Source organism: Hyaena hyaena, unplaced genomic scaffold (assembly GCF_003009895.1).
Source record: "Hyaena hyaena isolate Hyena2069 unplaced genomic scaffold, ASM300989v1 scaffold_296, whole genome shotgun sequence".
NCBI classification, from domain to species: domain Eukaryota; kingdom Metazoa; phylum Chordata; class Mammalia; order Carnivora; family Hyaenidae; genus Hyaena; species Hyaena hyaena.
Window position 1 is genome coordinate 884,436 of NW_024080931.1, and position 27,985 is coordinate 912,420.

Sequence of the window (27,985 nt, forward strand, 5' to 3'; positions counted from 1 at the left end):
CTAGAAATAAATAAAACATTTAAAAAAATTAAAAAAAAAAGAAGTCTCACTAGATAAATACATAATAGCATAAAACATATATTGAGCACCTGCTGTATAGTGGGGATGCCAGAGGGCCCAGGACAGCCCAGTGGGGGACACAGACACATCCACGTCCCACCCGCACTGAGGCCCCGGAGAGGGTCTCTTGCTGTCCTAAGGTCACGGAGGGTCAAGGAGGTTAACCTAGCTCTCCCAACCCACCCCCCTAGGGGGGCAAGAGTGCTCCGCATGGGCTGAGCGAGGCCTGAAAGGGAAAAGGGAAAAACCCCTTCTGGACCAGGCCCCAGGGCGCTGGACAGAGGACAGCCAGCTTGCCGGGGTTCAACTCCCGGGTCTGCCGATTTCTGACTGGGTGACCTTGGCCAAGGCGCCTTCCTGTGCCTCAACTTCCTTACACGTCCATTGAGGGGTGTTGAACGTAATGCTTGTGGGCTGAATAACTGACCTCATAGATGAAAGGGGCCCCCGCAGACCAAGGGGTTCGTGATGCCGCATCATCTCCATCATCCCCTGGGGTCTGACTGGGGCTGGATCCTGGAGACGCGAGTCTGGCCAGAGTGGCCGAGCCAGTTAGGCCTCCCCTACCCAGACAAAAGCAGGGTGCCTTCTCTCGGGTCGCTCCCCCACCCCCACGCCCGCCTCCAGCGCCTCCTGCCGCCCACCAGGCTCCTCCCTCCGTTCCGCGCCTGCGGAGCTCTGGGCCGGGTTTTGCGCGCCTCCGGCCCCGCTTTGGTGGGGGGGTGTCCGAGGTTGGGGGGGCGGAGGTGGCGGAGCCGCGAGTCGCAGCGGCGGCCGCGGCGGGCGGAGGAGATGCGGCCGCGGCGCGCCCCGGGTCCGGCCGCCGTGCAGCGCCCCCCCCGGAGCCGACGCCAGCGCGCGGGGGGCCGGGGCTGAGCCCCCTCCCCCAGCGAGGCGCCGCGGGCCGGGGGCGGGGAGAGCGCGCGCCCCCAGCCCCCTCCCGGCACGGGATGCCCGGCTGAGCCGGCCGGGCCGGGACAGGTGCGCGCACGGACCACCCCCCGCCCGCGCCCTCCCGCCCTCGCGCTCCCTCCCGCGCACTCGCGGCGCGGCGGCTCCGAGGTAAGCGCCCCGGGGCGTCTGCAAGAGGGGGCTGGGGGAGGCGCAGCCCCGGGGTGTCCGTCGGCACGCAGCAGGGGGGCTCGATCGTCGGCCGCGGTGGCCGGGTCGGGCGCTAGGATGGGGGCCCGAGGGCCCCGCCGCTCGGAGCGGGGGATGGATTGGGCAGGCGGGGGGGGGGGGGGGGGGATGTGGAGCGCTATCACGGGAGGATCTGGCTGTCAGCAACGCCACCCGGGAGGGGGCTGGATTTTGGGGGGGCGGCTGCATGCAACGGCGTCATGGGGGTCCAGTGGCAGCTCTGTGAAGGGGCTGGATTTGGGCCTGGGGCGCTGAACGAAGCACCGTAATGGGGGGAGTCTAATGGCACCGCAGCTGGGGGGGGCCTGGATTGTTGCCTGGGGGCCTGTATGTGGAGCTATAATGAGGGTTCTGTCGGCACCGCAGCGGGTGGAGACTTTGTGGGGGGGGGGCCGGGGGAGGCACAATAACGGGGCTCGCGGCTGCGCCGCTGGGGAGCTGGATTTGGGCCCAGGTGGGGGGTTCAGGGCCGGCAGGGGCTTGCCGGCCGGGGGTGGGGGGTGGTACTGGGGGGCGGAGCCCCGAGAGCTAAGTCAGGCCGACCCGGGACCGGTGCGGTGGTCCCGGAACGGGGAGGCCCCTCCACCCCACTCCGAGGTCCAGCCGCCGCACCTTGGGTGCCCCTGAGCCCTTTCCAGCCTCACGCCCGGCCCAGAACGAGTCCAGGGCGCCGGCCGCGGGGGAGGGGCCTCGGTGGGGGGAGAGAGCCGGCCGGTCCGGATCCCCCCAGTTGCGGTGGGGGCCCAGGGGTTCGGGGCCCCCCAAGAGCTTTGACAAAGGGACAAAGAAAGCGTCTCTCTCGGAGCGCGCCGGGAGAGGTGGGGGCGCCGAGTGTGGCCCCCCTCCTGCGGGCGCTGATTGGTCCCCGGGGTGGGGGTCACGTGCCACCCCCCCCTCCGCTCTCCGCCTGCAGGCGCCCTGCGAGTTTAGGGCACCTCCCAGAGGGGGCGCCGCCGTAGGACCCCCCCATATCCCTGCCCCTGCCTGGGACGTATAGACGCTGGAGCTGGGGAGTGCCATTCACAAACCCTCAGCCGCTCTCGGGCTCTCTGGCTGAGGTCTTGGGCACCTCTCCCTGAGGTCTCTGACCCGCAGACCAGAAGGGAGCTGTGGCTTGCAGTCAGGGGAAGGGGCCCTCAAGTTTTGGCGGTCTGGATTTGGGCTTAAGGAGAAAGGTGGGGGGTGGCTAATGGCAGGGACCACAGAAGGGACCCCTACCCCACCCCCCGTTTACACAACTGCATTTCTTGGTATTTCTCTGGGTTCCCTGAGCGCCTTGAAGGGCCCGCATTCTCTCTCCAAAATCAAAGCTGGGTGTCGCTGGGGCACCCCCCCATGGCCTCCCCCACCCAGCCCCTCTCCCACATCCTACTAGACGCTGTTGGTTTCCTTTCGGGGGTGAATTTGGGGGTGTGTTTGGGCAATTGCTCATAACTCTATTTAGAATGAGTGCGGGATGTGGCTGGGGCCCACCGGGGAGGGTCTCGACGCTCTCTGGGAAGTTGGCTGGGAGGTCACTGTGGTCCCTAGAATACGGGACAGGGTGGTAGCAGCCTGGCAGAAGCCTCATTAAAAGGGAGCGTGTCAGCCCTGAGTTGGCCCATTCTCAAGAGTAGATGGGGAAACTGAGGCCCAAGAAATTGGCGGAACCGGCAAAGAGGGAAGCCAGGCCTCTCCTGTCCTGGGGTTACGAGCCAGGGCGAAGGGGGAAAGGAGGCATCACATCATTTGAAACTGGATCCCAGCCCCTGTGCATTCTGGGCTGTGTGGAAATTTCGAGCCAGAGCTTCCCAAGGCCCCTGGCCCTCTCCAAAAAAAAAAAAAAGAAAAATCCATGTAGAGGAACAGGCTGGGACTAAGAGGAGGCGCGCAGCTGGGTGACCTCAGACAGGTGTCTAGCCCTCTCTGAGCTGCCAGCCCGCATGCAAGAATGCCCTGGATTTGCATCTCTCCACTGTCCCTCCAGTCTCTGCCTACCTTCTGCCAGAGCTGAGCACCCAGGGGTCCTCAGCGTCCTGTCGTCTCCTCTGCTTTGAGGAGAGAAGGTGTCTCTGAGCAGAGGCTTTGCTCACCTGGGAAGGGCTACCCCGATTCTAGGCGTCTGTGCTCGCCTTTGTCCACTGGGCCGAGAATGTGCTGGAGACGGGCTCTGGGACGGTTCGTCAAGCGCCGTGGCCGTCCAGGGCTCGCGACGCGAGTGGCTGGGGTTACCTGGGGCTGGACTTGGAAGATAGAATCAGACTGTCCTTGGGAAGGTGACCCTGACGTCAGCCAGCAGGCCAGGTGAGCCAGGTCCCTGGAGGCTGCACGATATGCCGGTCGCTCCTGTCTCCTGGGAAGGCGGTGTCCTTGGCTGACCCTGGGGTGTGGCCCTGTCCTGGGCCTGGCCCTTTGTCGGGAGATGCTGGGTGTCCAGAGGGGCCTTGAGCCGGGGTCAGGACGGGTGGAATCAGGGAAGACTGCCTGGAGGAGGGCGTGCTGGCATTGGACTTGAGGGATGGGAATGATGTTGCCAGAAGAGAGGAGACAGGGATTCGAGGTTGAGGGGAATGGCAAGCAGGGTCACGGCAGGGTGTGTTGGGGGGAGCCCTGAGTGTCTGGACCATTTTAGGGGTGGGAGACCGTGAGCAATAGGCCTGAGAGGCGGATAGGGGCTGAGAATCCCAAGCTGAGGGGCGGGCTTTATCCCAAGGGCACTTGGGAGCCATGGGAGGTGTTAGAGCAGGAGCGGGAATGGGCCACGCTTTAGGCCTTGAGTGGCCGAAGGGAAGGGTAGCTACGAGGAGTGGGGGTGGGGTTGCCTGTCCCGAGGGGTCGGGTAGCCGTCTTTCCAGAATCCTGGAAAAAGCATTCAGGTATTGCTCAGGGCCCAGGTCAGCCTCCAGATGTCTTTTAAGTGTCCAGGTACTGAGGGTATTTTTGAACTGTAATGTTTAAGATACTGTAATCCTGAAAGTCTCAGCCATTTAAGGGGCTGGGGGTCCTCAGTCTGATTCCTCCAAGACCCAGCAGTGATTTTGGGTTGACTGTGAGCGTGGCCTTGTTTAGCAGAAGTAGGGAAACTGAGGCCCAAGGCAGCCCCAGACGCGGGCCCCAGCCACCTGCCCCACACCCTGGGGTTGAATTGCCCGGGAGCCGGCTGCGGAGAGGCCCCCCGCCCTGGACGCCCCCGCCGTGGCCGACAGTGCAGGTCCGCCCCGCCCGGGCCCGGGTTCAGCGTGTGGCCTGCTAGGGCTGGACCTGAGCCATGTATTCGCTCATTATCACAGCCGTTCGTCGCCTGGCCTTTGGGGATGTCCACGTAAAGTGACAGCCATTAGATTGTGCTACAGAGGTGACTTGGGAGCCCAGAGCCCCCTCTTCCGTTCCTTTGGGCAGGGATTCGGGGCACCCCCCACCTCTCCCTCCATGACCCTTCACCGGTCGCTGCCCAGGGCCTGCCGGGAGGGAGGCCGAGGCTAGTGAGGACTACATTTCCCAAGATGCACCTTGGCCCTGGGAGACCTTCCCAGCCACAGGAGCCCGAGGAGCCCCGGGGGAGCCCTGGTCCAGGGGAGTTAGGGAGACCAGTCACTCATCAGACGCTCCTGTGTGCCATGCTCCATGCCGGGTGACACTGGGATCCCAGAGAAAAGGGCTTTAGCTCTTGCGCCTAGTTGGTCCTCAAGGGGCCTCCAGGCCCCAGAAGAGGAAACAGAGACACCAGCCATTTCTGCTACATGGAGTCAGAGCCCAGGCACAGAGGGAGCCACCGGGGCCGGGCAAAGTTGGTCTCTGCCCAGTGGATCAGAGAAGATGAATGGAGGAGGGGCACTGAAGCTAAGGCTTAGATGGATGTGTAGGAGTTCACCGTGCAGGTGGCCACATATTTTCTGATAGTTTTAGAACCTTCTCCCTTTCCCGGAGTCCAAGGGGTCAGAGCCTCTGGGCAGTTGAGACAACCTCACTGAACTATTGCCCTTACAGATTGTTCACTTGGATCAGACTTACCCGGGTTTGAACCATGTCTTTGTTCGCTCACTCACTCACTCACTCACTTGTGCCCACTCTTTGAGACTCAGTTTACCCATTTGTAAAACATAAATACTGCCCTCTCTCCTTGAGGGTTGACCATTTAAAGAAGACACAGGCTAAACGCCAGGCATAGTCCAGTTGGTTTTCTTACTCCAGAAAAAGTAATAAGTTCGAAAAGCAGAAACTTGTGGCCTCTGGTCCTGATCTCATTTGGGGCTGTGTGGTCTTTGCTTTTATTTGATGGGTTGACAGATAATCAGTATCTGCTATGTGCTAAGTGCTGGGTACCCGGCAATGACCAAGACAGACTGGGCCCTGCCTTTGTTGAACTCACAGCCAGATGGGGACACGGATACCAACTAGGGAAATAAAGTACAGCGAGTGTAATAAGTGTCGTGAAGACAGTAATACTGGGTGACGTAGCTGAGAAGGGCCGGGCTGTTTTAGCCAAGGGTGTCAAAGAAGCGTGTCTCTGGAGAGGTGACATCAGAGCTGAGACCCAGAAAATGAGGAGGAGCCACTCTTGCAGAGATCTGGAGGAAGGGCATTCCAGGAAGAGGGTACAGCCTGTGCAAAGGCCCAGGGACAGAACGCTGCCAGGTGCGTCGGAGGGAGGCCGTGTGGCTGGAGCAGGGGGAGGGGGGGGGAGGGGGGCAGGTCGTGCAAGGCCTCGGGAGGCCTCAGGGGAGGACTTGGGGCTTTTACCCCCAGTGAGGATGGAACCCTGGAGGGCTGAGAGCCAAGGAGGGAGGGCAGCACCTGACCAGGGTGCTCACAGGCGCCCTCTTATGACTGATGTGGGGAGGACAGGTGGGAGCAGCAAGGCCAGGGCTGGGAGACCAGACCAGAGGCCCCTGCGCCCGCCCAGGTGCCCAGGTGCACGATGGCGGGGCCCAGACGGGCCGGGCTGAGGCAGGAGAGGGGGAAGAAGTTGGCGGACTTGCCTGCAGAGGGATGTGGAAAGAAACTGAGGGCCCCTTTCCCAGAGGGGTGGAGAGTACCGTGGTTAGTGTAGTGTGTAGACCATCGGCCTGGGTTCAAGTCCTAGCTTGGCCATTTCCTAGCTGTGCAACCTTGGGCCTGTCACTCACCGACTCTGGGCCTCAGTTTCTTCAACGGTAAAAGGATAAGAAGAGCGCCCCCTGCCTACCCCCCTGGTACTTCCAGTAGCGCCGCAACGCAGGGCTTGGAGGACATACGTGCCCCTGCGTGTTTGCTCTTATTCCCCTTTGAAGGTCCGAGCCCCAGGCTCGGGGAGAAATGAGGCACAGAACTGGGGTGGCGAGTTCCCCAAGGTCACCCAGCAGGCAGGGGCCTCTGGCTCCCACCATTTTTCCCCACTGATGCTCAGTTCTCACGCCCCATCCCCCAGGCCCGCGTCCCTCGGCCAGCATCTCTGCCATTCCTGAGCCCTGACTCACCAGGACTTGTGGTCCACTCTGACCCCAGGGCCGTCCCCCGGGACCTATCTCCCGCCTTTGTCTTCTTCAAGTTCGTTCACCGGGGCCTCGTTCCCAGCAACATTCAGCGCAGCCCTGCCTGCCTCCCTGGCAGCGCCTCTTGGCCGGTGTCCCCTCGCAGACCTGCCCTTGGGGATCCCCGAGGCCTTCCAGACAGGGCGTCTGGGGAGGGGCAGGGTGCCTGGAGGAATTCAGGGCGGAGGGATCAACGTGGGGGAGAGGAGGGCTCCCAGAATCCAGAAAGGAGGACCGGGCCCACCCTCTTCTTGGATGGGGAAGACCCGTATCTCTTTGTTCTGCCTGAAGTAGAGCCCCCCAGAGCTGAGCCTCTTTCCCCTCTGTCCCCGGAAACTGGGCCCCAGAGCAGGGCCCAGCTCCTCTGGCAGGGTCCGTCTGCCCGCCCAGCCCCAGCCCCGCTCTGGATTCCCTGGGAGCCCCCAGCCCCCTCGAGCGGCCCCCCTCCCGGGCCCTCTAATTATGCACTGGGTGTAAATGACACTTTAATTTCCTCAGAATGGTCGCCGCATCATGGAGAAAGCGGCCCCCCCTTCCCCGTCCCTAATTACAAGTTGCTGCTTCCGATTTGCCTCCTGGCGGCCCAATTTCCAAACAGTGATTAAAATTAATTACCCGGGAGCCCCCCCTCCCCGGGGGCCTGTCCGTGTCCCTTCCCTGAGGTCCTGCCTCTGACACCTGTTCTCCTCCCTGGCTCCCTGAGCGGCCTGGGGACCCGATGGCCTCTCTCTCTGGGTCTCCGCCCGCTTATCCGCCGAACGTTCACTGGGCTGTGCAGCCTGTGGCCACAGGGCCCTGGCGGGCACTCAGCGGCCCGGGTTCGAGCCCGGCTCCTCCCTTCCCGTGCTGCGTGACCTTGGCCGAGTGGCTTAACTTCTCTGGGCCCGTGTTTCCCATCTGTGACATGGGGATGGTGGTGCGGGTCTCCGCCCCGTTGGCGCGTGGTGGGCAGGAAACATGAAGTGCTTGGCACCCGTGGGGGCCTCATACGGCCCCGGGGGGGGGATCCCTGCCCGGCTGGGGTGGCCGGGGGCGGGGCTCAGGCCCTCGAGTACCGAGTACCGTCCTCTTCCGCCGAGACGCTCAGCGTGAACCGCGTGTTTCCTGAGCGCCCGGCTCTGCGCCAAGCCGCCCGCACGCGTGACCCGGTCGCCTGAGCGTCCGCCGGGACGGTGCACACAGTAGGCGCTCAGAGAGTCTGCAGGAGACATATCCTGGCGGCATTTTGCACAGGAGGGACTGTGCGCGGGTCGCTCGCCCAGCTGGTGTTGCGGGGGCGCCTGCCGTGCGCCCTGGCGCTGGCCCTTCGACCCCGGATCTGGAGAGCAAGCCGAAGGGCGCGCGCACCCGGGCCGGGCGGGGACGGACGAGTTAATCGGCGTCCAGCAGGCGTCGGGGGCTGAGGGGGCCTCTCTCCCCGGCCCCTCCACGGCCAGGGCCCCAGGGACTCCCTCTGGGTCCTCGGCCAAGTTCCTAGACAGCCCCGGAGCCCGGCTGGGCCGAGACCGGGGGCGGCCGAGGCAGCTGGAGGGCGCGGCTGTAAGCGGAGCCGGTAACCAGACCTGGCTGGCGCAGCGGCGGCTGCGGGGCTGGGCTACCCGATCTCCCCGGGGACACCGGGCCCCGGAGCTGGAATCCTGGGCCGCTCAGGCTGTCGGGAGCTCCTTCTATGGAACTGGAAACGGGCTCCCCGCCCCCATCCTCGTCGGGGCGGACGAGACACAGGGGCTCCAAGCCTGGCCCGGAGTCACCGAGTTCCGGTACTTGGTGACACGTGTACCCCTGTCTCCCCACCGGAGTGGGGGCCCCACAAGCACAGGGCTTTGCGTGGAACAGTGCCTGGCATACAGCTGGCACTCAATAGTTGCTTATCTAATGAGTTGACTGAATAGCTCCCAATGTAGGGTTCAGGGAGCCGGAGCTGGGGAGTTGCTGCCAGGTTGGAGAGGTTGTGTGGAGCTGAAGGAGGTGGGGTGGCTGGGGGAGCCCAGGGAAACTCAGCCTCAGCCAAGGCAGTCAAGGAAGGCTTCCTGGAGGAGGGGACATCTGCATGTATCTGATATGGATGGTGAGCAGGAGTTGACGAAGGGGCTTCAGGAGCGAAAGCAAGGTTATCATGTCTGGGTGACGGAGGGGTTCCTGGGGAGCAGCCGGGCCTTGAGAAGGCTGAAGACGTCCCTGGCGGAGGAGACGTGGCCTCAGCAAAGATCTGGATGTGGGCCGGGTGAGCTCTGGGCATGCCTGGTGGGAGAAGAGAGCAAGATTACGGTCATTCCCAGGGTAGGAGGCGTGCGGAAATGTCAGTGTATAGAGATCGTTGCCCTCTTCTGTGGGGGTACTAGGGAGCCATTGCAGGCCCTTGAGCAGGGTGTGGACTGAGCTCGTGAAGCACAAGAAAGAGCTGCTGGCGGGGAGGGGGGTCGAGAGGAGGGTGGCATTGCCCTTCAAGGCCAAATTCTCAAAAGCCCAAGCGGGGAATGCCCAGCTTGGGAATCAAGACTCCAACCTCCAGGGGATGAGCACTGGGTGTTATACGGAAACCAACTTGACAATAAACTCTTTGTAAAAAAAAAAAAAAAAAAAAAGACTCCAACCTCCAGGCCTTTAGCTTCTAGAAGCCTCTGTAAGCAAGAAGAATTTAAGGTAGACTGGAAGGGAACTTCCCTGCTAAGGCACGGAGGATGTGGGAGTCCTCCCTAACTTCCGGCTTATTCTGGGGGAGCTGCGGCCAGACCCTCCAACCGCACTTGGAAGTCAGTGGTGATATTTGTGTGACCACAGTGACAATGACAGGAACAATCGCCGTGCCCCAGTCACCCTGCTCAGCCCTTCCTCAGGAGCTGGGCTGCCCCGGCCGCTGGCCACGTGTGGCTGTGGAGTCACGTGTGGCCGGCGTAAGGCACATGCCAGATTCCAAAGATGAAATGCGAAAAACAGCGTGTTGAAATGTCTCGTTTATCATTTTTACATTGATTACCTGTGGAAATAACAGTATTTTGGATCTATTGGGTTAAATAAAGAACACTATTAGAATGCATTTCCCCCTTCGAATGTGGCCACCAGGAAATTTAAAACGACACGCATGTGCCCACGGTTTTCTGCTGGATGGCGCCGGTCGGGGTTACGCCTTCCTATGGCCACATTGTGGGGCTGGCTTGTAGCCACCTGCCGCTCAATGGTGGGGAAACTGAGGCCCACACGGCGGACCTGACCGTCGGGGCCTCACAGCTGACAGGAGGCAGAGCCGGGATTTGAACTGGGGCCATGCGAATCTGGAGACCACGCTGCTGGCCTGGGGCTCTTCACCTGGAGGGGTTGTCTGTCCAGCCCTCAGTCTGGGCCTCAGTTTCCCCAACCCACCAAGAGTAGGCTGGGCAGGCAGGGAGGGTAGGTAGACCCAGGAGTGGGCCGGCTCGGTGCCCGCAGTTAGTTGGGGTCCTTGGAGACTGGTGGCCAGAGAGCCATCGACGGGGGTCGCAGGCAGCGGCTTCGGGGGGGGGTTACGAACTCCAGCACACGGGCGTGCGCACACACCTGCAGACGGCCTGCCGGAGCTGGGGCGCAGGCGTGTGCTGTGGGTGCATCTGCGGATACGTGTGGGCACACAGAAGCTGTTCTGTGTCATGGGTGCCGGGCCGTGGACGTCGTGGGTAGGACCCGCGCTCGCCTGTATGTTGGGGTGACAGGCAAGAAGTGGAGCCAGGGAGGAGGGGCAGATCCGGATTCAAATCCTGACGCTGACACTTCGTACATTCACTTACAACAAGCCATTATTGAGCACCTGCAGTGTGCCTCCCGCTGCGGGGACACCTGGGGGACTGGCAGGTACCCGAGACTGCTGTCACAGGGCTCGCCGTCGGGGGGTGGGGGGGCGACGGGCTCTGGACAGGCTGGGGGGTGGGCCACTAGGTATCCATGCATGAAGGTCGGTGTGCAAACTCATTAATACCCGTGAGATCTGACTACATGCCGGGGGGGGGGGCAGGTCTGGGTGGGGCCCCCAGACTCTGCATCTCTGAAAATAATTTAAAAAAAATTTTTGAGACCGAGAGAGACAGACAGAGCGCGAGTGGGGGAGGGGCAGAGAGAGAGGGAGACACAGGATCCGAAGCAGCTCCAGGCTCGGAGCTGTCAGCACAGAGTCCGACGGGGGGCAGGGGCGGGGGCAGCTCAGGCACCGCGAGATCCTGACCTGAGCCACTCAGGCGCCCCCGCCCCTCCGTTCTGTATTTCGAAGGGCTCCCTGTGAACCTGATGCTGCAGGTGTGAGGACCACATGCGGCGTGGCAAACGGTCTAAATCGGACCCTTTGGGAGTGTGATACCAGGTGGGGAGGGGAGCAGGGGTGCATGGGAAGGGTCGAGGCTACTAGGGTGAAAGGAGGTGGGAGCCCTCGAGGGCTGTGGGCTGTGGGCAGGGGTGGGGGTGGGGGGCGGGACCTGACTCCGGTGCTCACCGGCGCCCTCTGGTGGCCGCTGCGGGGAGGACGGCTGGGCGAGGGCGGGAGCCCGAGGACCGCGCGGAGGGGACCCCGGTCCCGGCGGTGGGCGGTGGGGGCCGCCCCAGGAGCGGACCGGGAAGGGAAGGGGTGAGAATTCCGCACAAGCGTGAAGGCAGAGCCGTGAGGGAATGAGGCTGGGGGCGGGGCGCTGGGGGCGCTGGGGGAGGATTCGCAGGCGGGGCCTGAGCCGTCCGCGGGGGCAGGGATGAGGGCGAGGCTCCGGCGGGGGCCTGGGGAGCACGGGCTGTCAGTCAGCAGATCAGCCCGATCTGCATGTTCCGCACCGAAAACCCCGACAGGTTTTATGTTTCTATCTGTTGTTTGGAACTTACCAGTTGACCCTAAAATTTATACCGAAGTGCCCGGGGGTGGGGGATGGGGGAGTGTGGCCCCGACCCCGTGGCCTGAAGAAGGGCCGGGTGGGAGAAGTTTCCAGAAGTAAACTGGAACCTATATCAAAGCTGTAGTAACTAAGGTGGCGTGGCGCAGGAAGACAGGAAGACGTCCGGACCAGGGGAGGAGGTGAAGTAGCGAGGCTCGTGGGATCTCTACGTCCGCCTCAATCTTCCCGTCTGTACAATGGGATTGTGCGCCCAGAGGTGGAGCGATGGACGGGGTTCCAGAGGAAAGGCCCTGCCCCAGCGTGAGGACTCGTGGATGGGGGCTGACGCTATTGCTTTATGACTGTCCCTTCTGCTCCCCAGGGGCCCGAGTGTGTGTCCTCAGGGCTGCGGACAGGAGGCACACCCCTAACCCAGGCAGGCAAACACGCGGGCGCACGCGTGCGCCACGCCACGGGGTGCACGTGCTGGCCATGCGCCGCCCGTCCCTCCATCTGGCTCTGGTGGCGGCTCCCGGTGGCCAGGTGCTGGGGCAGGTGCTGGGGCTTCAGCGGGGCAGCCGGGCGCCGAGTGGCTGCTGGCAGAGGCGCCTCGAGTTTCATGGAGAGAAGCAGATGGGCTGGCGGGGGATGGGGGGGAAGGACGGCGTTTGGGGGAGGTGCCGAGGCCTCCCGGAACCCCATGTCAGGGGGTAAACTGAAGCCAGCTGCAGGGGGCTGGCCCCGGAGCGGCCCACGCTTCCCAAAACGTGCCTGTGGGTTTCAGTCTTGCATTGTAATCGAAATAACTAATGTTGACTCAGGAGGTTTCAGCTCAGCTCCCTGCTTCCATCTGGGCAAATGCACCTCAGTTTCCCCATCTGTATAAGGGGCATATTAATATTGTATGGAGCAGGTGGAGCAGGTGGACGAAAGGAGGAGACGAACTGCCCAGCCTCGAGTTGCTGCATCACCAAGTTAAGAAAACCAGGAGAAGAAATTAGGCCTGGGGTCCCACCCGACCCGGGGCCTCAGTCTGCCCATCTATGCACTGGGTCTTAAGTTACTGCTAGCCTCTCTGGGTGGAGGGTCGAGGGACTGGGCTGGGTGATTATTAATCTCATGACCAATTGTATGCTCAATAGTTAGGAGCCGAGTCCTGAAGCCAGAGAGCCCTGGGTTCAACCCAGGGCCACAGCCTCTCTGGTGGGGGCTCAGCCCCGCACTGGACCCTCACCTTTTGCATCTGCAGAATGGGCTGAACGTTACACCCCTCCCGCTACAGCCATTGTGGGCTTTGTGAAGTAATTCCTGGAAACCACCCAGCCTTGCTTCTGGTATTTAGTATGCCAACAGCAAGAGCAGGAATCAGAATAATTAGCATTTATTGAGTACCTATGGTACGCTAGGTGCTGTGCTAGTAACAACCACAGGCCTATAAGATCAGTGCTGTGTCTGTGCCCATTTTACAGATGATGAAACTGAGGCCCAGAGGCGGGGGGGGTGGTAACCTGTCCGAGGTCACACAGCGTGTAAATGGCAGAGCTGGGATTTCAACCCTTTGTAGCCTGGCTCAGGAGCCAGTGAATAGAAGCTTTGTTTGAAAATTTCTTTCTTTCTTTCCTTTTTTAAAAATTTATTTGAGGGGCACCTGGGTGGCTTAGTCGGTTAGGCGTCCGACTTTCGCTTAGGTCATGATCTCGCGGTTCGTGGGTTCGAGCCCCGCATCGGGCTCTGTGCTGACTGCCAGCTCAGAGCCTGGAGCCTGTTTCAGTCTGTGACTCCCTCTCTCTGACCCTCCCCTGCTCATGCTGTCTTTCTCTCTCTCTCTCCTGGAAATAAAAAAAAAAAAAACATTAAAAAAAAATTTTTTAGAAACGAGGACTTGGGCCCCTCAGGGGCGGCTGGGGGGCAGCATGGTGGCAGACAGTCCAGCAGCCCCTGGAAGAAGTTAAATGTAGGATGACCCCGTGACCCAGCAGCCCCTCCTGGGTGTGCGCCCACAGGAGTGGAAAGCAGGGTCTCAAAGAGGTGTTTGCCAGCCCATGTGCCCGGAAGGACAGCCAGGGGGTGGAGGTAGACGGATAAATAAAATGCGGCCCATCCTCACGCTGGGATGTGATCCAGCCTTCAAAAGTCAGGACATCCCGCCACCTGCCACCACGTGGATGGACCCAGAGGACGCTGTGCACAGTGACAGAAGCCAGACACAGAGCACACATCCTGCGTGACCCCACTCACAGGGGGTCCCCAGGGGCATCCCATCCACGGAGACAGAGAGTAGACGGTGGGAGCCGGGGGTGGGGCGGGGGGCGGGAGTCAGTGCTTCATGGGGACAGAGTCTCAGACTGGGAAGATGGAAGGTTCTAGAGACGGATGGTGGGGGTGTTTGCACGACAGCGTGAATGTGCTTGACTGAGGCGTATACTTAAAAATGGTTGGGGCACCTGGGGGGCTCAGTCAGTTAAGCGTCAGACTTAGTACACTCGGGTCATGATCTTGTGGTTCACGAGTTCGAGCCCCGCGTCGGGCTGTGTGCTGACAGCTAGGAGCCTGGAGCTGCTTCAGATTCCGTGTCTCCCTCTCTCTCTCCCCTCCCCTACTCATGCTCTGTCTCTGTCTCTCTCTCTCAAAAGTAAATAAAACATTAAAAAATTTTTCTAAATGGTTTAAGATGGTAAATTGATGTTATATACATTTAACACAATGTCAAAAGAAAAATGTTTTTAAAAAAGGACAGAGCCCCTGAGAGGCCAGGTGACCCGCATAGGTGTTGTTGGGGGAGAGGCTGAGGGTTCCGCAGCGGGAGGGCGCGTCAGGCGGTGTAGGCCGGCGGCTGCTCTGGGGGCTTTGACTGCTGGGGCCTCGGCTGGGGTCACTGGGAGCCACGGGAAGCTGCGGGGCAAGGGAGGAGCCAGGGAAGGAAACTCTGAAGGAGAACCATGTCCCACGAACACGTGGGGTGCGGGCGTCTGGCTGAGTCACAAATCCCGGAAGCCCAGGGTCATGGAGAGGAAGCCGTGCTGGTCCACGCAAGGCCTTCCTGTTTTTTTGGCCCCAAATCCTCGGAGGCAGGGACTCCGAGGCCAAAGTTCCCACACCACCTTCACCTCGGGGGGGCTCAGAATCCTGGAGCTCTGAGGCCGGGACAGGGTGTGGAGATGTCCCTGCTGCTCAGACGGGGAAACTGAGGCACGGGGCTTGCCGCAGGCTGCAAGTTTCTTACTCAGGACCTCCGGACTGCACCCCTGTGGGTAGGGGCGTGGAGGGCTCGGTTCCAGAGGGTGAGTTCTGTTCACTTCCATCCACTGATCACTACGGGAGGGAAGTCTCCACTCTACACTCAAGGAGGTTCTTCAGATGCTCTTCAACGGGAGTGGGAGTCAAGCTCCCTTGAGAGGGAGTGAGGTGCCTGTCACAGAGGTATTCCAGCAGAGAGGCCAGAAAGGCTGGACTTGGGAAGGAAGTCAGACTTACCGGGGCCTCTGAGGTCCCCGGCCAGCTGGAATATTCTGCAATTTGGAAGTATTGGCAATTCCCAGAGAGTAGTTTGTAAAGTTCCAAGAGACTTTGAGAGTGGTTTTTTTTTGGGGGGGGGGGGCTTTTATTTTGAAAATGTGTTTTATTTTAATTTTATTATTATTATTATTATTTTTGAGAGACAGAGACAGAGCGCAAGCAGGGGAGAGTCGGAGAGAGAGACACAGAATCTGAAACAGGTTCCAGGCTCTGAGCTAGCTGTCAGCACAGAGCCTGATGCAGGGCTCTGACCCACAAACCCGAGATCATGACCTGAGCTGAAGTCGGAGGCTTAACCGACTGAGCCCCCCAGGCGCCCCGTGAATGTTGTGTTCTAATTCTAAGAATTCTTGAATATATGTATTGAGATTCGGTGCCTTAAATACGTGTTTTGAAGTGTTGTGTCTATCATTATCACGATTATTCGTTTTTTTACAATGATTTTAAATCCTTTCATTTAAAAGTTATTTGAAGACTGTCATTATTAATTTGTTAGAAACCATTTCCTGAACTTTCACTACGATGTGGCCGTAAGGTTTTTCTGATATTTAAATAAGTGCGGGCATTAGTGTTACTGCCCTGGTTTGGATTATTTTTTACTATTGGGCCGGTGGGGTATTTTTTTTGGTAGTTGAAGGCCCAGGCCGCTGCGGCTCGTGTGCGCCATCTCTCGGCGGAGCGCGGGACTGCAGGTCGCGCCGTTCACCGCCAGGCCCTCGGCTCTCAGGTGCCATTCTCTCGTCGCCCCGACCTCGCCATGCGGACCCCGCGAGCGCCCCGTCCTCGCCCGGCCCCCCTGCTCCTGCTGCTGCTGCTGGGAGAAGCTAATGGCCTCTTCCCGGAGGAGCCGCCGCCGCTCAGCGTGGCCCCGAGGGACTGTGAGTGGGGGTCCCAGAGGAGGGAGGGGGTCTCCAGGGAGGGTCTTGCTTCCCGGCTGGGTCTGCTGCCCACTTCCCGCAGGGGCTCGCCAGGCCAGGCTCACCCCGGCCCTGGGTCACGCCCCCCAACCCCTCCCCCAGACCTGAACCACTACCCCGTGTTCGTGGGCAGCGGCCCGGGACGCCTGACCCCAGCAGAGGGCACTGAAGACCTCAACATCCAGCGGGTCCTGCGGGTCAACAGGACGCTGTTCATCGGGGACAGGTATGAGGATGGTCGGGCAGAGTGTGCAGGGTGAGGCATGGGAGCAGGCGGGGGGGAGGTTGCATGATGGGGCATGTTGTTGACTGTAGTACAAATTTGTGTCCTTGGGGTGTGATTTTATGGGGTGCTGACTGGACGGTTGTGGTTGCAGCCCGGTTTGCAGGTGGGGACAGCTCTTTGGTCAAAATTCGCTGGCTGTCTACAGGGGGTGCTGACGTGGGGCCCCTGGGCTTCTCTGAGAAGGTGGCATTTGAGTTGAGACCTGAGTGAGGTCCCCAGCTTTGGGGATATCTCGAGGGAGAGGGAGAAATCTGGGCAGTGAGCACAGTCTGTGCAAAGGCCCTGGGGCAGGGTCTGGCCTGGTGTGTTGGATGAACACTGAGGAGATCCAGTTGGCTGGAGCGGAGTGAGCAACGGGGAGAGAGCGAGGAGGGAAGGGCCTTGAGGGAACAGTGAGAAGGGAGCCCTGGAGGGCTGGGGGCGGGGGGGGGGGGGGGGGGGGGGGGGGGGGGGGGGGGGGGGGGGGGGGGAGCAGGACCTGACTCAGGTGCCCACGGGCGCCCTCGGGTGGTGAGTGAGGGGAGGACAAACCGAGGCTGGGAGCAAGGGCACCAAGTCAAGGCGGCGGGGCTGGCTCCAGGTAGGTTAGGGTGGTGGCCCCGGAGGGCGTGAGAAGTGGGTAAATTCTTGACAGACATTAAAGGCAGAGCAGATAGTATTGGCTGATGTGTGTAGAGGGTGACTCCTAAGTTGTGGCGTTCGTCCCTGGAAGGATAGAAGGGCCTTAGCCCCGGTGAGGGACGAGGCGGGACAGGTGTGGGGACAGTCGGGTGCAGCGTGGCCGAGCTGAGTGTGAGACGCCCGGGAGCCCCCGCGTAGAGACCTCCAGGATCAGCCAGACCCCAAGTCTGGAGCTCAGGGGGACCCGGGCTGGAGGCACGGCTGTGCGCGCGTGCGGCTGAGACAGGGTTCGGGTGTCAAGGGTGGCTGAGGCTGCCCTGCGCACCGGGGGAGGCCCCAGCCTGCACACCTGGGGAGGGGTGGGAGATGGAGGGGGCCAGAGAGATGAGAGGGAAGCCGGGTCCCCAAGGCGCTGCCAGGAGGAGGGGGGTCAGGCCAGTCAGACCGTGCGGGCGGGGGCAAGGAATGGAGACCACGTGACTGCTGGACTTCACAGGAGGTCGCCAGTGACCTTGACCAGGGCAGTTTCTGCGGCATGGGGGGAGGGGAAGAGCCTAGGGGAGACTGAGAGGTGCTGAACGGGCACCTGATGGAAGGGCTTTGGACATTTCATCACGTTGGGTGTAGCCCCCATGGCCGAGGGGTGTGTAAGCGTGAGGTGGCATGTGTCAAGGTATATGGGGAGTGCTAGAACCTGGGGGTCACTTTTGGGGACGAGGAGGCGCGTGGTGCCAGGCGCAGGCACGCGAGGGCATGTTCAGTGTCGCAGTTGCTGGTGGCTGAGGCTCTGGCACACCCCTGCGTGTTCCCATTGGACACAGCTTCTGCCGCAGGGAGAACGGAGAGTGGGGGCAGGGGCTGGAGGCCCCCTTGCTCACAAACTATACCCCCTCCCCCCAGGGACAACCTGTACCGGGTGGAGCTGGAGCCCCCCACCACCATGGAGCTGCGGTACCAGCGGGTGAGGAGGGGACGCAGGTGGGAGAGACGGGGGCCGCCCTTGAGACTTCTGCGGGGGTGGAGGGGCATCTGACACGGTGCTGGGGAGCAAGAATTGGGCGCGGCCCGGCGGGGGTTCCTGGGGCTGCGGGGACCCCGCTCCCCTCACCACTCCCTGTGCCCTCAGAAACTGACCTGGCGCTCCAACCCCAGTGACATCAATGTGTGTCGCATGAAGGGCAAGCAGGAGGTAAGTGGGCCCTGGCCCCGCCTCCAGCCGCTCCCGGATCCCGCCCAGCCTCGGGCAATCTTCCTCTGCCTCCATCCCAGGCCGGCACCCTCGTGTTGCCATGGCCACGCCCAGAGCCTGGCCACGCCCCCTAGTGGTCCTCAGTCCTGGCCACGCCCACATCCCCGCCCCGCCCCCCGCAGTCCTAGATCGGCTCTGCCCTGCCCCCGCCCCCGCACTGGGCACGCCCACAGCCCGGCCCCGCCCCGCACACGCCCAGATCTGCCCCGCCCCCGACTGGGCGCGCCCACAGCCGTGGCCACGCCCACCACGGCTTCTCTCTTCCCGCCCCTTCCCAGGGCGAGTGTCGGAATTTTGTAAAGGTGCTGCTACTTCGCGACGAATCCACGCTTTTCGTGTGCGGTTCCAATGCCTTCAACCCCGTGTGTGCCAACTACAGCGTGAGTCTCCGCCCTTCGAAGCCCTGCCTGCCCCAGGTCCAACTTCCTGGTCCTTGCTCAGCTGCCCTCTCCTGGCCGTACCCTTTCCCCAGGCCCTATCACCTCCTTCGGGAAGCCCTGCTGAATATGCCCCCTCATCCACCCCTCACCCGGAGCTCCAGAGAGGAGGCTTCCAAAGGAGATCAGGGAAGCCATAGCTACTTAAGCTACAAGACAGTTATAGGATTAACTAGGATTGACCTAGACCCGTTCACAGATCAGTAAACTAAGCCCCAGAGAGGCTAAGTGAGCAAATCACACAGCACCCAGGGTAAAGCCAGGATTCCCCGGGGGGGGGGGGGCGCCAGGTGTGGCCAGGAGCTCTGTTACTCAGGCCCTGTCCCCTTGCAGATGGACACACTGCAGCCCCTTGGGGACAATATCAGCGGCATGGCCCGTTGCCCATATGATCCGAAACATGCCAACGTTGCCCTCTTCTCTGGTGAGTGTGCCCCCAACTTGACCATCTGATGGGACCCCAGCCCTGAGCACCGTGTGGCATTTTCCACTCTTGGAGTTGGGTTATTATGAGCGTGGCTGGGAGGCCATCTGTACAGCTGTGAAGCAGGTAGACTCTGCCAAAGTCAGGGCTCAGCAGAGGGGTTGGAGATCAGCCTGGGCTCGGGCTTCGATGGGGTCAGGGCTCAGCCTAGGGACGGGAGCTCCCTTAGTCTCTGGGCTCAGTCTTGAAGATCAAGTATCGACCCACCCCACCCCTGGCCTCTGTGATCTAATTTCTCACCTGCTTTTCCCCAAATCACGTCCATCCAGAAGGGATGCTCTTCACAGCCACCGTTACCGACTTCCTAGCCATCGATGCTGTCATCTACCGCAGCCTGGGAGACCGTCCCACTCTGCGTACAGTGAAACACGACTCCAAGTGGTTCAAAGGTGAGGCAGGCATTCATCAAATCCCCCCACCAGAATAAGAGTCCCAGCAGAGACAGGGAGGGGACTCCTATTTCATCTTTGCAACTTACTGACCTCTTTGAGGATAAAGCTAGAGGAAGGATTTCGATTGGATCTAAAGTAGGACTTGCTGGAAATGGGTGGCTTAGAAGCCTGAAGTAGAATTGCAGGAGGGGTATAGCAGGAGCTTAGCTCTCCAACACATTAAGGAGGAAGGTGACAAAAATAGTAGACGTTGCTGTTTGCGGATGGTAGACACAGTGATTTCAGGATTCTGACACCCAACCCCCCCAGAATTCTTTGAGTCTGTTTTATTTTGCCGGGGTAATCAGCCAATGTCCTTCCTTAACTGTAAAAGCTGCCACCCCAGCTGATGTGTTCGCAGCCTCAGAAACACCATTTCTCACATCAGGGGCTGGGTTCTGACCCCTCCTCTCCTACAGAGCCCTACTTTGTCCACGCGGTGGAGTGGGGCAGCCACATCTACTTCTTCTTCCGGGAGATCGCGATGGAGTTTAACTACCTGGAGAAGGTAAGGTCCTATCCTGACCCCCACCCTCCCACTGAGAGCCCCATGCAGTGGGGCGTGGAGCTGAGAGGCTCTGGTCATGGGAAGTGGGGAGCAGAGGTGGATCTGTGAACCTCCCCCTGGGGCAAGAGGGTCCGCCCTCCACCTCTGGTCCTTGAGACCCTCCACTCGAGTCAGGACCAGGCGCCTGAGGCTGGAAGATATTTACGGAGTGGCTTTGGTGCACACAGCCCTGGGTGAGTCATGGGTTCGAAGGCAGGTGACACTTCTGGTTTCCAGTCCTGGTGCTGTTGCTATTTTCCTGTCCACCCACCCATCCCCCAACCATTTATCCATCCTTTACCCGCTGTCCACCCACCTCCCCACTTACCCTGTCTTCTGCTCATTTCCTTATTCATCCATTTATCTACCTACCTGTCCATTCATTCATATACCTAACCATCCATGTATCTACCCTACCTATTAGCTCATGCATCTCCCCCTCTACCTGCCCACCCTTAAGTATATCCAATTATCTACCCTCCTCTTAACCTACACGTCCACGCCATTCAGTCTTCTCCCCACGCATCCACTCATCCATCTTCCCGTGTGCCCATCCATCTTCTCCTTCTCCACGCCATTCATCCACTTACCCGCCCGCCCACTCATGCATCTCTACCCATCCATGCATTCATCCATACACACATCGTTCTACCCATCCATCCGCCCATCATCTCCTTCATTATTTTTTTCATTATCCACCATTATCTCCTTCAAATTCATCCATCCATCCACTAATCCATCCATCCATCCATCCATCCACTAATCCATCCATCCGTCCACTAATCCATCCATCCATCCATCCATCCACCCATCCATCCATCCATCCGTCCATCCATCCGTCCGTCCGTCCGTCCGTCCGTCTATCCATCCACTAATCCATCCATCCATCCACTAATCCATCCATCCATCCATCCATCCATTCATCCACTAATCCATCCATCCATCCATCCATCCATCCATCCATCCACTAATCCATCCATCCATCCACTAATCCATCCATCCATCCACTAATCCATCCATCCATCCATCCATCCATCCATCCATCCATCCATCCACTAATCCATCCATCCATCCACTAATCCATCCATCCATCCATCCACTAATCCATCCATCCATCCATCCATCCATCCATCCATCCATCCATCCATCCATCCATCCCATCCCTCAGTCCATCCAGGCAGCCAGACAGTTGGGTGCACAATCTTCCATTTACTACCAGTGTGACCCTGGTCTGGTCACTTCTCTTTCTCTGGTCCTCAGTTTCCCCATCTGTCTGAGGGGATATCGGTCCCCTCCTTTGTAGAGTTTGTGAGGAATGTAGGAGATGATGAGAATAAAGTCCCTGGTACGTAGTGAGCGATCCGTAAACAGAAGAGATTAAGATTATGCCAGTCACAGTTGCAGTGATCATCGCTGACGTCGCCACGTTTCCGCTGGGGACTGTGGTGCTCGGAGGAGAGTGGCGACTGTCCGGGATCCCTTAGGGACACACTCCTCCATCACGGCCTGGGTGACGGCCAGCGGGGCCCGCGGGCAGGCCTTTCCGGACGCAGGGCTCAGGCCCCCGTCTGTGCCGCTGCACCAGGTGGTGGTGTCCCGCGTGGCCCGGGTGTGCAAGAATGACGTGGGAGGCTCCCCTCGAGTGCTGGAGAAGCAGTGGACGTCCTTCCTGAAGGCGCGGCTCAACTGCTCTGTGCCTGGCGACTCCCACTTCTACTTCAATGTGCTGCAGGCTGTCACGGGCGTGGTCAGCCTGGAGGGCCGGCCCGTGGTCCTTGCTGTTTTCTCCACCCCCAGCAACAGGTCAGAGCACCCCGGTGGGAGCAAACTGGGGCTCTGGGTGGACATGCGCGGAACGCTCCCACGTTCATCATGTATTTCCTGGGTCCCGGGCTGGGCAAGACTGGACTCCCAAGAAATGCCCGGTTGGAGTGGGACAGAGCCAGATACCCTCCGTAGCCCTTGGGTCAGAAGTGGGCAGATGGGGGATGTCCTCATCATCTACCTTTACAAGAGGAGGTCAGGGAGGGCTTCCTGGAGGAGGGGACATGGGAACTAGGCATCAGTGAGTATAAGGTGGAGGGAGAGGCAAGAGCATTCCAAGTTGGAGGAATAACATGTGCCAGGGCCCTGAGGCAGCAGTGAGTTTGGTATGTTTCAACAAGAGGAAAGGAAGCCCGTGTGGCTGGAGAGGAGGGAGCTAGGGGGAGAGTAGAGGGCAAAGAGAAGCCACTGGGAGAAGACTGGACTAGGGAGCCATGGGAGAGTGAGGAGCTCAAGAGAGACAAGGTCAGATTTACATTTTTGGAAAGCACCCTGGGGAACGGTATGGAAGGAGCCAAGAGTGGCATCTGGGAGACTGGACGCCCAAGCAAGTGACGGGGCGGGGGCGGGGCGGCTGGACACTGGTGGCCACAGAGGAGCCCTGTTCAGGAAGCAGAGTGACTGGGCTGGGTGGGCGGCACCCCCGGCCCGGGGGACTGGATATCCGACAGCTTCGCAGGGACAAAGACTCTTCCGCACGCTTGGCCAAGGCACGGCCCTTCATCAGGCTCACCTCTCCCCTCCCCCGAACCCCCCCAGCATCCCCGGCTCGGCTGTCTGTGCCTTCGACATGACGCAGGTGGCCGCTGTGTTTGAAGGCCGCTTCCGTGAGCAGAAGTCCCCTGAGTCCATCTGGACGCCTGTGCCGGAGGACCAGGTGCCACGGCCCCGGTAAGAGTCCCCTCGATGCTCAAACACGTGCCCCGGGTGGGGTCCTGACCCCAGGATCAAGGGCTGGGGCTCCCGGGTGGTCATCTGGTGCTGAGTTCAGCTATACCCATTATACAGATGCAGAAAACTGAGGCCGTTTGGGCAGGGCAGCAGGTCCCCCGGGCAGATCGGAGCCCCCGGGTGGGGATGTCCAAGTCCACCCTGACCCCACCTCCTCCCCACCTAGACCCGGGTGCTGTGCGGCTCCCGGCATGCAGTACAACGCCTCCAGCGCCTTCCCCGACGAGATCCTCAACTTCGTCAAGACCCACCCCCTGATGGACGAAGCGGTGCCCTCCCTGGGTCACGGGCCCTGGATCGTGCGGACTCTAATGCGGTCAGTCCCCATGCACGGCCGGGGCCCTGGTGGGGGCGGGGAGGCTGAGCCCAGCCTGGAGGCCTGTGTCTCCTTGATGCGCATCCCTGTTACCGCACCTGTTACCCACCGTGCCTGGCCCGTCGTGAGCCCAGGGCACCTAACCCCCTGGCGCCCTGGCCCCAGGCACCAGCTGACACGAGTGGCCGTGGACGTGGGCGCCGGCCCCTGGGGCAACCACACCGTCGTCTTCCTGGGTTCCGAGGTGGGCACCGTCCTCAAGTTCCTCATCTGGCCCAACGCCAGCACCTCAGGCACCACGGGGCCCAGCGTCTTCCTGGAGGAGTTTGAGACCTACAGGCCCGACAGGTGAAGTCGGCAGAGGCCGGACCGGCGGGCGGGGAGGCGGGGCACGCCCTGGAGCCTTACCAACCCGCTCGCCCCTAGGTGTGGACGGTCCAGCAGCGGCGAGGCAGGGCGGCGGCTGTTGAGCCTGGAGCTGGACACGGCCTCAGGGGGCCTGCTGGCAGCCTTCCCGCGCTGTGTGGTCCGCGTGCCCGTGGCCCGCTGCCAGCAGTACTCAGGGTGCATGAAGTGAGTGCCCCCTGGGGGCAGGCTGCGGAAGTGGGGGGGAAGCAAGGGGAGATGAGCATGGGAAGCATGGGAAAGTCAAATTCAAGTCCAGGGCCCAGTGGCCTCCTGGCTTATTGAAGAATGAGCCAGGCAGCAGACACAGCCCGTGCAAAGGCCCTGGGGCAGGATCGGGCCTTGTACATTGAAAGAACAGCAAGGAGGCCAAATTGACTGGAGCAGAGTGAGCGAGGGGAAGGGAGGGAAGCAGGGGAGGGGACGGGCAGGTGGGATTTGGGCTTTCTGAGGTGGGAGCCCTGGGGGGCTGTGGGCAGAGGAATGAATGTATGAGATCTGACTGACATCTTTAAGAGCACCAGGAACAGAAGCTGGGGACCAGGGAGGCAGCTGTGTCCCTGCCTTTAGAGTCGGTGGCAAGAGCAGATGTACAGGACTGACACACCCCGGGTCTCAGTGTGGGCCCTCAACACGGTGGAACCCTTTCCCGAGCCCGCTGTCGTGGCAGTAATGAGGCCGCAGCGCGGAGCCAAGGCACAGGCCCTGGGGCTGGACGCCTGGACCCCACCCACCACTTGGGCGGAAGTGAACTGTCCCAGCCTTATCTGCAAGGGCGGAGGGGGAGGGGCGCGGGGATAAGCAGCTTCCAGTGCCGATCTGTCCCAAGGACTCCTGGAATTGACACTCAGAGGTGCCTCATAAGGGACCGTGGGTGATGGGTCACCGTCTGCTCTAGGAATTGTATTGGCAGTCAGGACCCCTACTGCGGGTGGGCCCCTGATGGCTCCTGCATCTTCCTCAGCCCCGGCACCAGGTACTGGGGGACGGGGTGGGGGAGGGTGTGTGACCCACCTGACGCTCAGGCTCTGAGAGCGCTTCCTGTTGAACTGCCTCTCCTACCCCCTCCCTTAGAGGCACCTTTGAGCAGGACGTGTCCGGGGCCAGCACCTCAGGCTTAGGGGACTGTACAGGTAAGTGGGGGGGGGAGGGGGGTGACGGCCTGGGGGCCACCGGGGTTCCCGGGCTACCGGCCGGTGCCCAGGCCCGGATGCACGCTGCTGGCCTCCTTCAGGGCATCGAAGGGGCAGGGGTCTCACTTCCAGGAGGCAGGGGGGAGGGACAGAGAGAGAGAGACACCGAGAGACAGCTCCAGGACCAAGCGGGCGGGCAGACTTGCAGAGGACACGCAGACCCCAGCGGACAGAAAGACACTGCGAGACGCCACGTAGCAGCCGGACGGACGGACGGACGGACGCTCTGCCCGAGGACCGGCGGGGGCGGGGGGCCCCGAGCGCCCCCGCGGCCCCTCTCACGCGGCCCGCCCTCCCGGCCAGGGCTCCTGCGGGCCAGCCTGGCGGAGGAGCGCGCCGGGCTGGTGTCGGTGAACCTGCTGGTGACGTCGTCCGTGGCGGCCTTCGTGGTGGGCGCCGTGGTGTCGGGCTTCAGCGTCGGCTGGTACGTGGGCCTCCGCGAGCGGCGCGAGCTGGCGCGCCGCAAGGACAAGGAGGCCATCCTGGCCCACGGCGGCGGCGAGGCCGTGCTGAGCGTGAGCCGCCTGGGCGAGCGCAGGGCGGGGGGCCCCGGGGGCCGCGGCGGCGGCGGCGGCGGCGCGGGGATGGGCGGCGGCGGCGCGGGGGGGCCCCCCGAGGCCCTGCTGGCCCCCCTGATGCAGAACGGCTGGGCCAAGGCCACGCTGCTGCAGGGCGGCCCCCACGACCTGGACTCGGGGCTGCTGCCCACGCCCGAGCAGACGCCGCTGCCGCAGAAGCGCCTGCCCGCCCCGCACGCGCACGCGCACGCGCACGCCCTGGGCGCGCGCCCCTGGGAGCACCCGCACCCGCTGCTCTCGGCCTCCGCGTCCTCGTCCCTGCTGCTGCTGGCGCCCGCGCGCGCCCCCGAGCCGCCGCCCGCCGCGCCCGCGGAGCCGGGCCCCGACGCGCGTCTCTACGGCCGGCCCGGCCGCGCCTCGCACGGCGACTTCCCGCTCACGCCGCACGCCAGCCCGGACCGCCGGCGCGTGGTGTCCGCGCCCACCGGCCCCTCCCCGGACCCCGCGGCCGCCACCGACGGCCTCCCGCGGCCCTGGAGCCCGCCGCCCACGGGCAGCCTGCGGAGGCCCGGCCCGCACGGCCCGCCGGCCGCCGCCCTGCGCCGCACGCACACGTTCAACAGCGGCGAGGGCAGGCCGGGCGAGCGCCCCCGCGGCCGCCACGCGCGGCCGGGCACGGACTTGGCCCACCTCCTCCCCTACGGGGGCACGGACAGGACTGCGCCCCCGGTGCCCTAGGCCGCGGCCCGACACCTCGGCGATGCCAGCCGCGGGAGCCAGGAGCGAGAGAGCCGGCCCCAGCTCCGTTGGGTGCTCACGACCCCCGCCCCGCCCGCGTGGGGGCCCCTCGGCCACACGGAAGCACAAGGAGCTCGGCCCCCCCCCGCCCCGCCCCGCCCTGCCCGGGGCCGCGGGACACTGAGGCGGTTTTGGGGGTGGGGGGCGGGAGGAATGTGCTATGGATTTGAGGTTGACCTTCTGCGCGTGGATTTGGGTTTGTTTTCCAATTGGCGTTTCTTTTGCAGATTTCTATCCAATTGCACAACTCCGTTCCTGGGATGGCAGCCGGGGAGGGGGGAGGGCGGGGCGCTTGGAGGCGGCGGGATGGGGTGGGGCCGAGCTCCCCACCCCCATCCCACCCCCCAGGCCCCTCCTCAACCCAGGCTCCTGGCGTGTGTGGGTGTGTCTGCGCGTGTGCATGCCGTGTTCGTGTGCAAGGGGCCAGGAGGGGGAGGGAGGTGTGTGTGCGTGTGTGCCCATGAGGGCTGCTGCCGGCACGCGCGCGCGCGCGCGCGTGTGTGTGTGTGTGTGTGTGTGTGTCGGGGAGGGCCGCGCGTGCAGTGTACGTGTCCGTGTGCGAGGCGGTGGCCCCAGCGGCCTGGGCGTTGGCTGAGCTGGCGCGGGGCTTCCAGAAGGCCGGGGGGCCTCCAATGTGCCGGTTAGGAGTTTGAGGGGAGACAAGCGGGGGTTTCGGGCAGGGGGGCCGGGAGGGCCTGCCCGGAAGTCACACTGGCGGCAGCTGTCCAAAGGGCTTGGTGGTCTGGGGGCGGGGAAGGCGGGCGGGCCCCACTGTAAATACGGCCCCAGGGTGGTCAGAGGGTCCCATGCCACCCGTCCCCTCGTGACCTCCCCCTTGACCTCCAGCTGACCGTGCATGCCAGCTGAGTGGCCGGTTGAGTCCTGGACCCTCTCTGGGGTTTGCCTCCCCCACCCCTCTCCCCGTCAATAAAACTGTTTACAACCACCGGCCCCCCAAGGCTCTGGCTCTGCTCTGTCTCCTGGGGGTGCGCCCGGTACCACCCTGTTGACTGGGCGGGGTTGGGGGTCCCTGGGCCACTCCTGGCGGCAACCGGAATTCTGGGGAGCAGGGTGTGGAAACGGGGCATCTCCCCCAGTTTCTGATTAGTTTTTGAGCAAATATTTACTGTGCACCTGCTATGTGCCAGGCGCCGCCGGGGACAAAGGTCCTTGTCCGCATGAAGTTCGTAGCCTAGTTGGGGACACCGGCCCTGCGCTGGCAAATATGGGCTGGATTTGAAGGAGTGATGTGTGCAGTGAGGAAAACCACAGATGATGTGCCAGGTAGGGGGTGACTGTGTGGCGCGCCCTGGGGGTGGGCAAGGAGCGCCTGTCGAGGTGACAAGAGCTGAGATGTGACGAGTGAGAAAGCAGGTGTGCAGGCAGAGGGGGCAGTGTGGGGACGTGGGAACACACTTGGAGGGGGGTGAGGCGGCCACGGTGGCCCACAGCAGCACCGGGAGGGGAGGGGAGGGGCGGGGAGGGGCAGGAGCAGGTGCAGATGAGTGAGAGGAACGTCCGGGCTCCGGGCGGCCAGGGCCGCAGAGCTGAGGAGGGTAAAAAAGTTTTTTATTGTGGTAACATCCACATACATCCACATGAATTCAGATGCACCATTGGAAGCATTTGAAAGCTCGCAGTTCAGGGGGCGCCTGGGGGGCTCAGTCGGTTAAGCGTCCGACTTCAGCTCAGGTCGTGACCTGAAGGAACGTGGGTTCCAGACCCGCATCGGGCTCCGTGCTGCCAGCTCAGAGTCTGGAGCCTGTTTCAGAGTCTGTCTCCCTCTCGCTCTGGCCTTTCCCTGCTTATGCTCTGTCTCTCTCTCTCTCTCTCAAAAATAAACATTAAAATGTCTTAAGCGCACAGTTCGGTGGCATGAAGTCTGTTCACATTGTTAGGCACCCATCCCCACCATCCATCTCCAGAACCTTTGCATCTTTCCAAACTAAAATCCCATCTCCATTAAACATTAACTCCCCA

General features: G+C 61.9%; 1 protein-coding gene across 3 annotated transcripts; it reads left to right on the forward strand.

Moving 5' to 3' along the window:
- Positions 1–1,040: 1,040 nt before the first annotated feature.
- On the forward strand, positions 1,041–26,956 carry SEMA6B (semaphorin 6B). Of its 3 annotated transcripts, none has more exons than XM_039247583.1 (17): positions 1,041–1,122; positions 15,756–15,906; positions 16,048–16,171; positions 17,753–17,813; positions 17,979–18,041; positions 18,380–18,481; positions 18,872–18,962; positions 19,292–19,411; positions 19,873–19,961; positions 21,586–21,803; positions 22,584–22,715; positions 22,942–23,091; positions 23,257–23,439; positions 23,518–23,664; positions 24,395–24,472; positions 24,571–24,629; positions 24,993–26,956. In XM_039247583.1, the coding sequence occupies exons 2-17, from the start codon at positions 15,786–15,788 to the stop codon at positions 25,943–25,945; spliced, it is 2,691 nt and encodes an 896-aa protein (XP_039103514.1). In that variant the 5' UTR covers positions 1,041–1,122; positions 15,756–15,785; the 3' UTR covers positions 25,946–26,956. The 3 variants fall into 3 exon arrangements, with proteins under 3 accessions (XP_039103514.1, XP_039103516.1, XP_039103515.1); XM_039247585.1 differs by lacking the exon at positions 1,041–1,122 and adding an exon at positions 10,949–11,016; XM_039247584.1 differs by lacking the exon at positions 1,041–1,122 and adding an exon at positions 14,678–14,793.
- Positions 26,957–27,985: the final 1,029 nt, after the last annotated feature.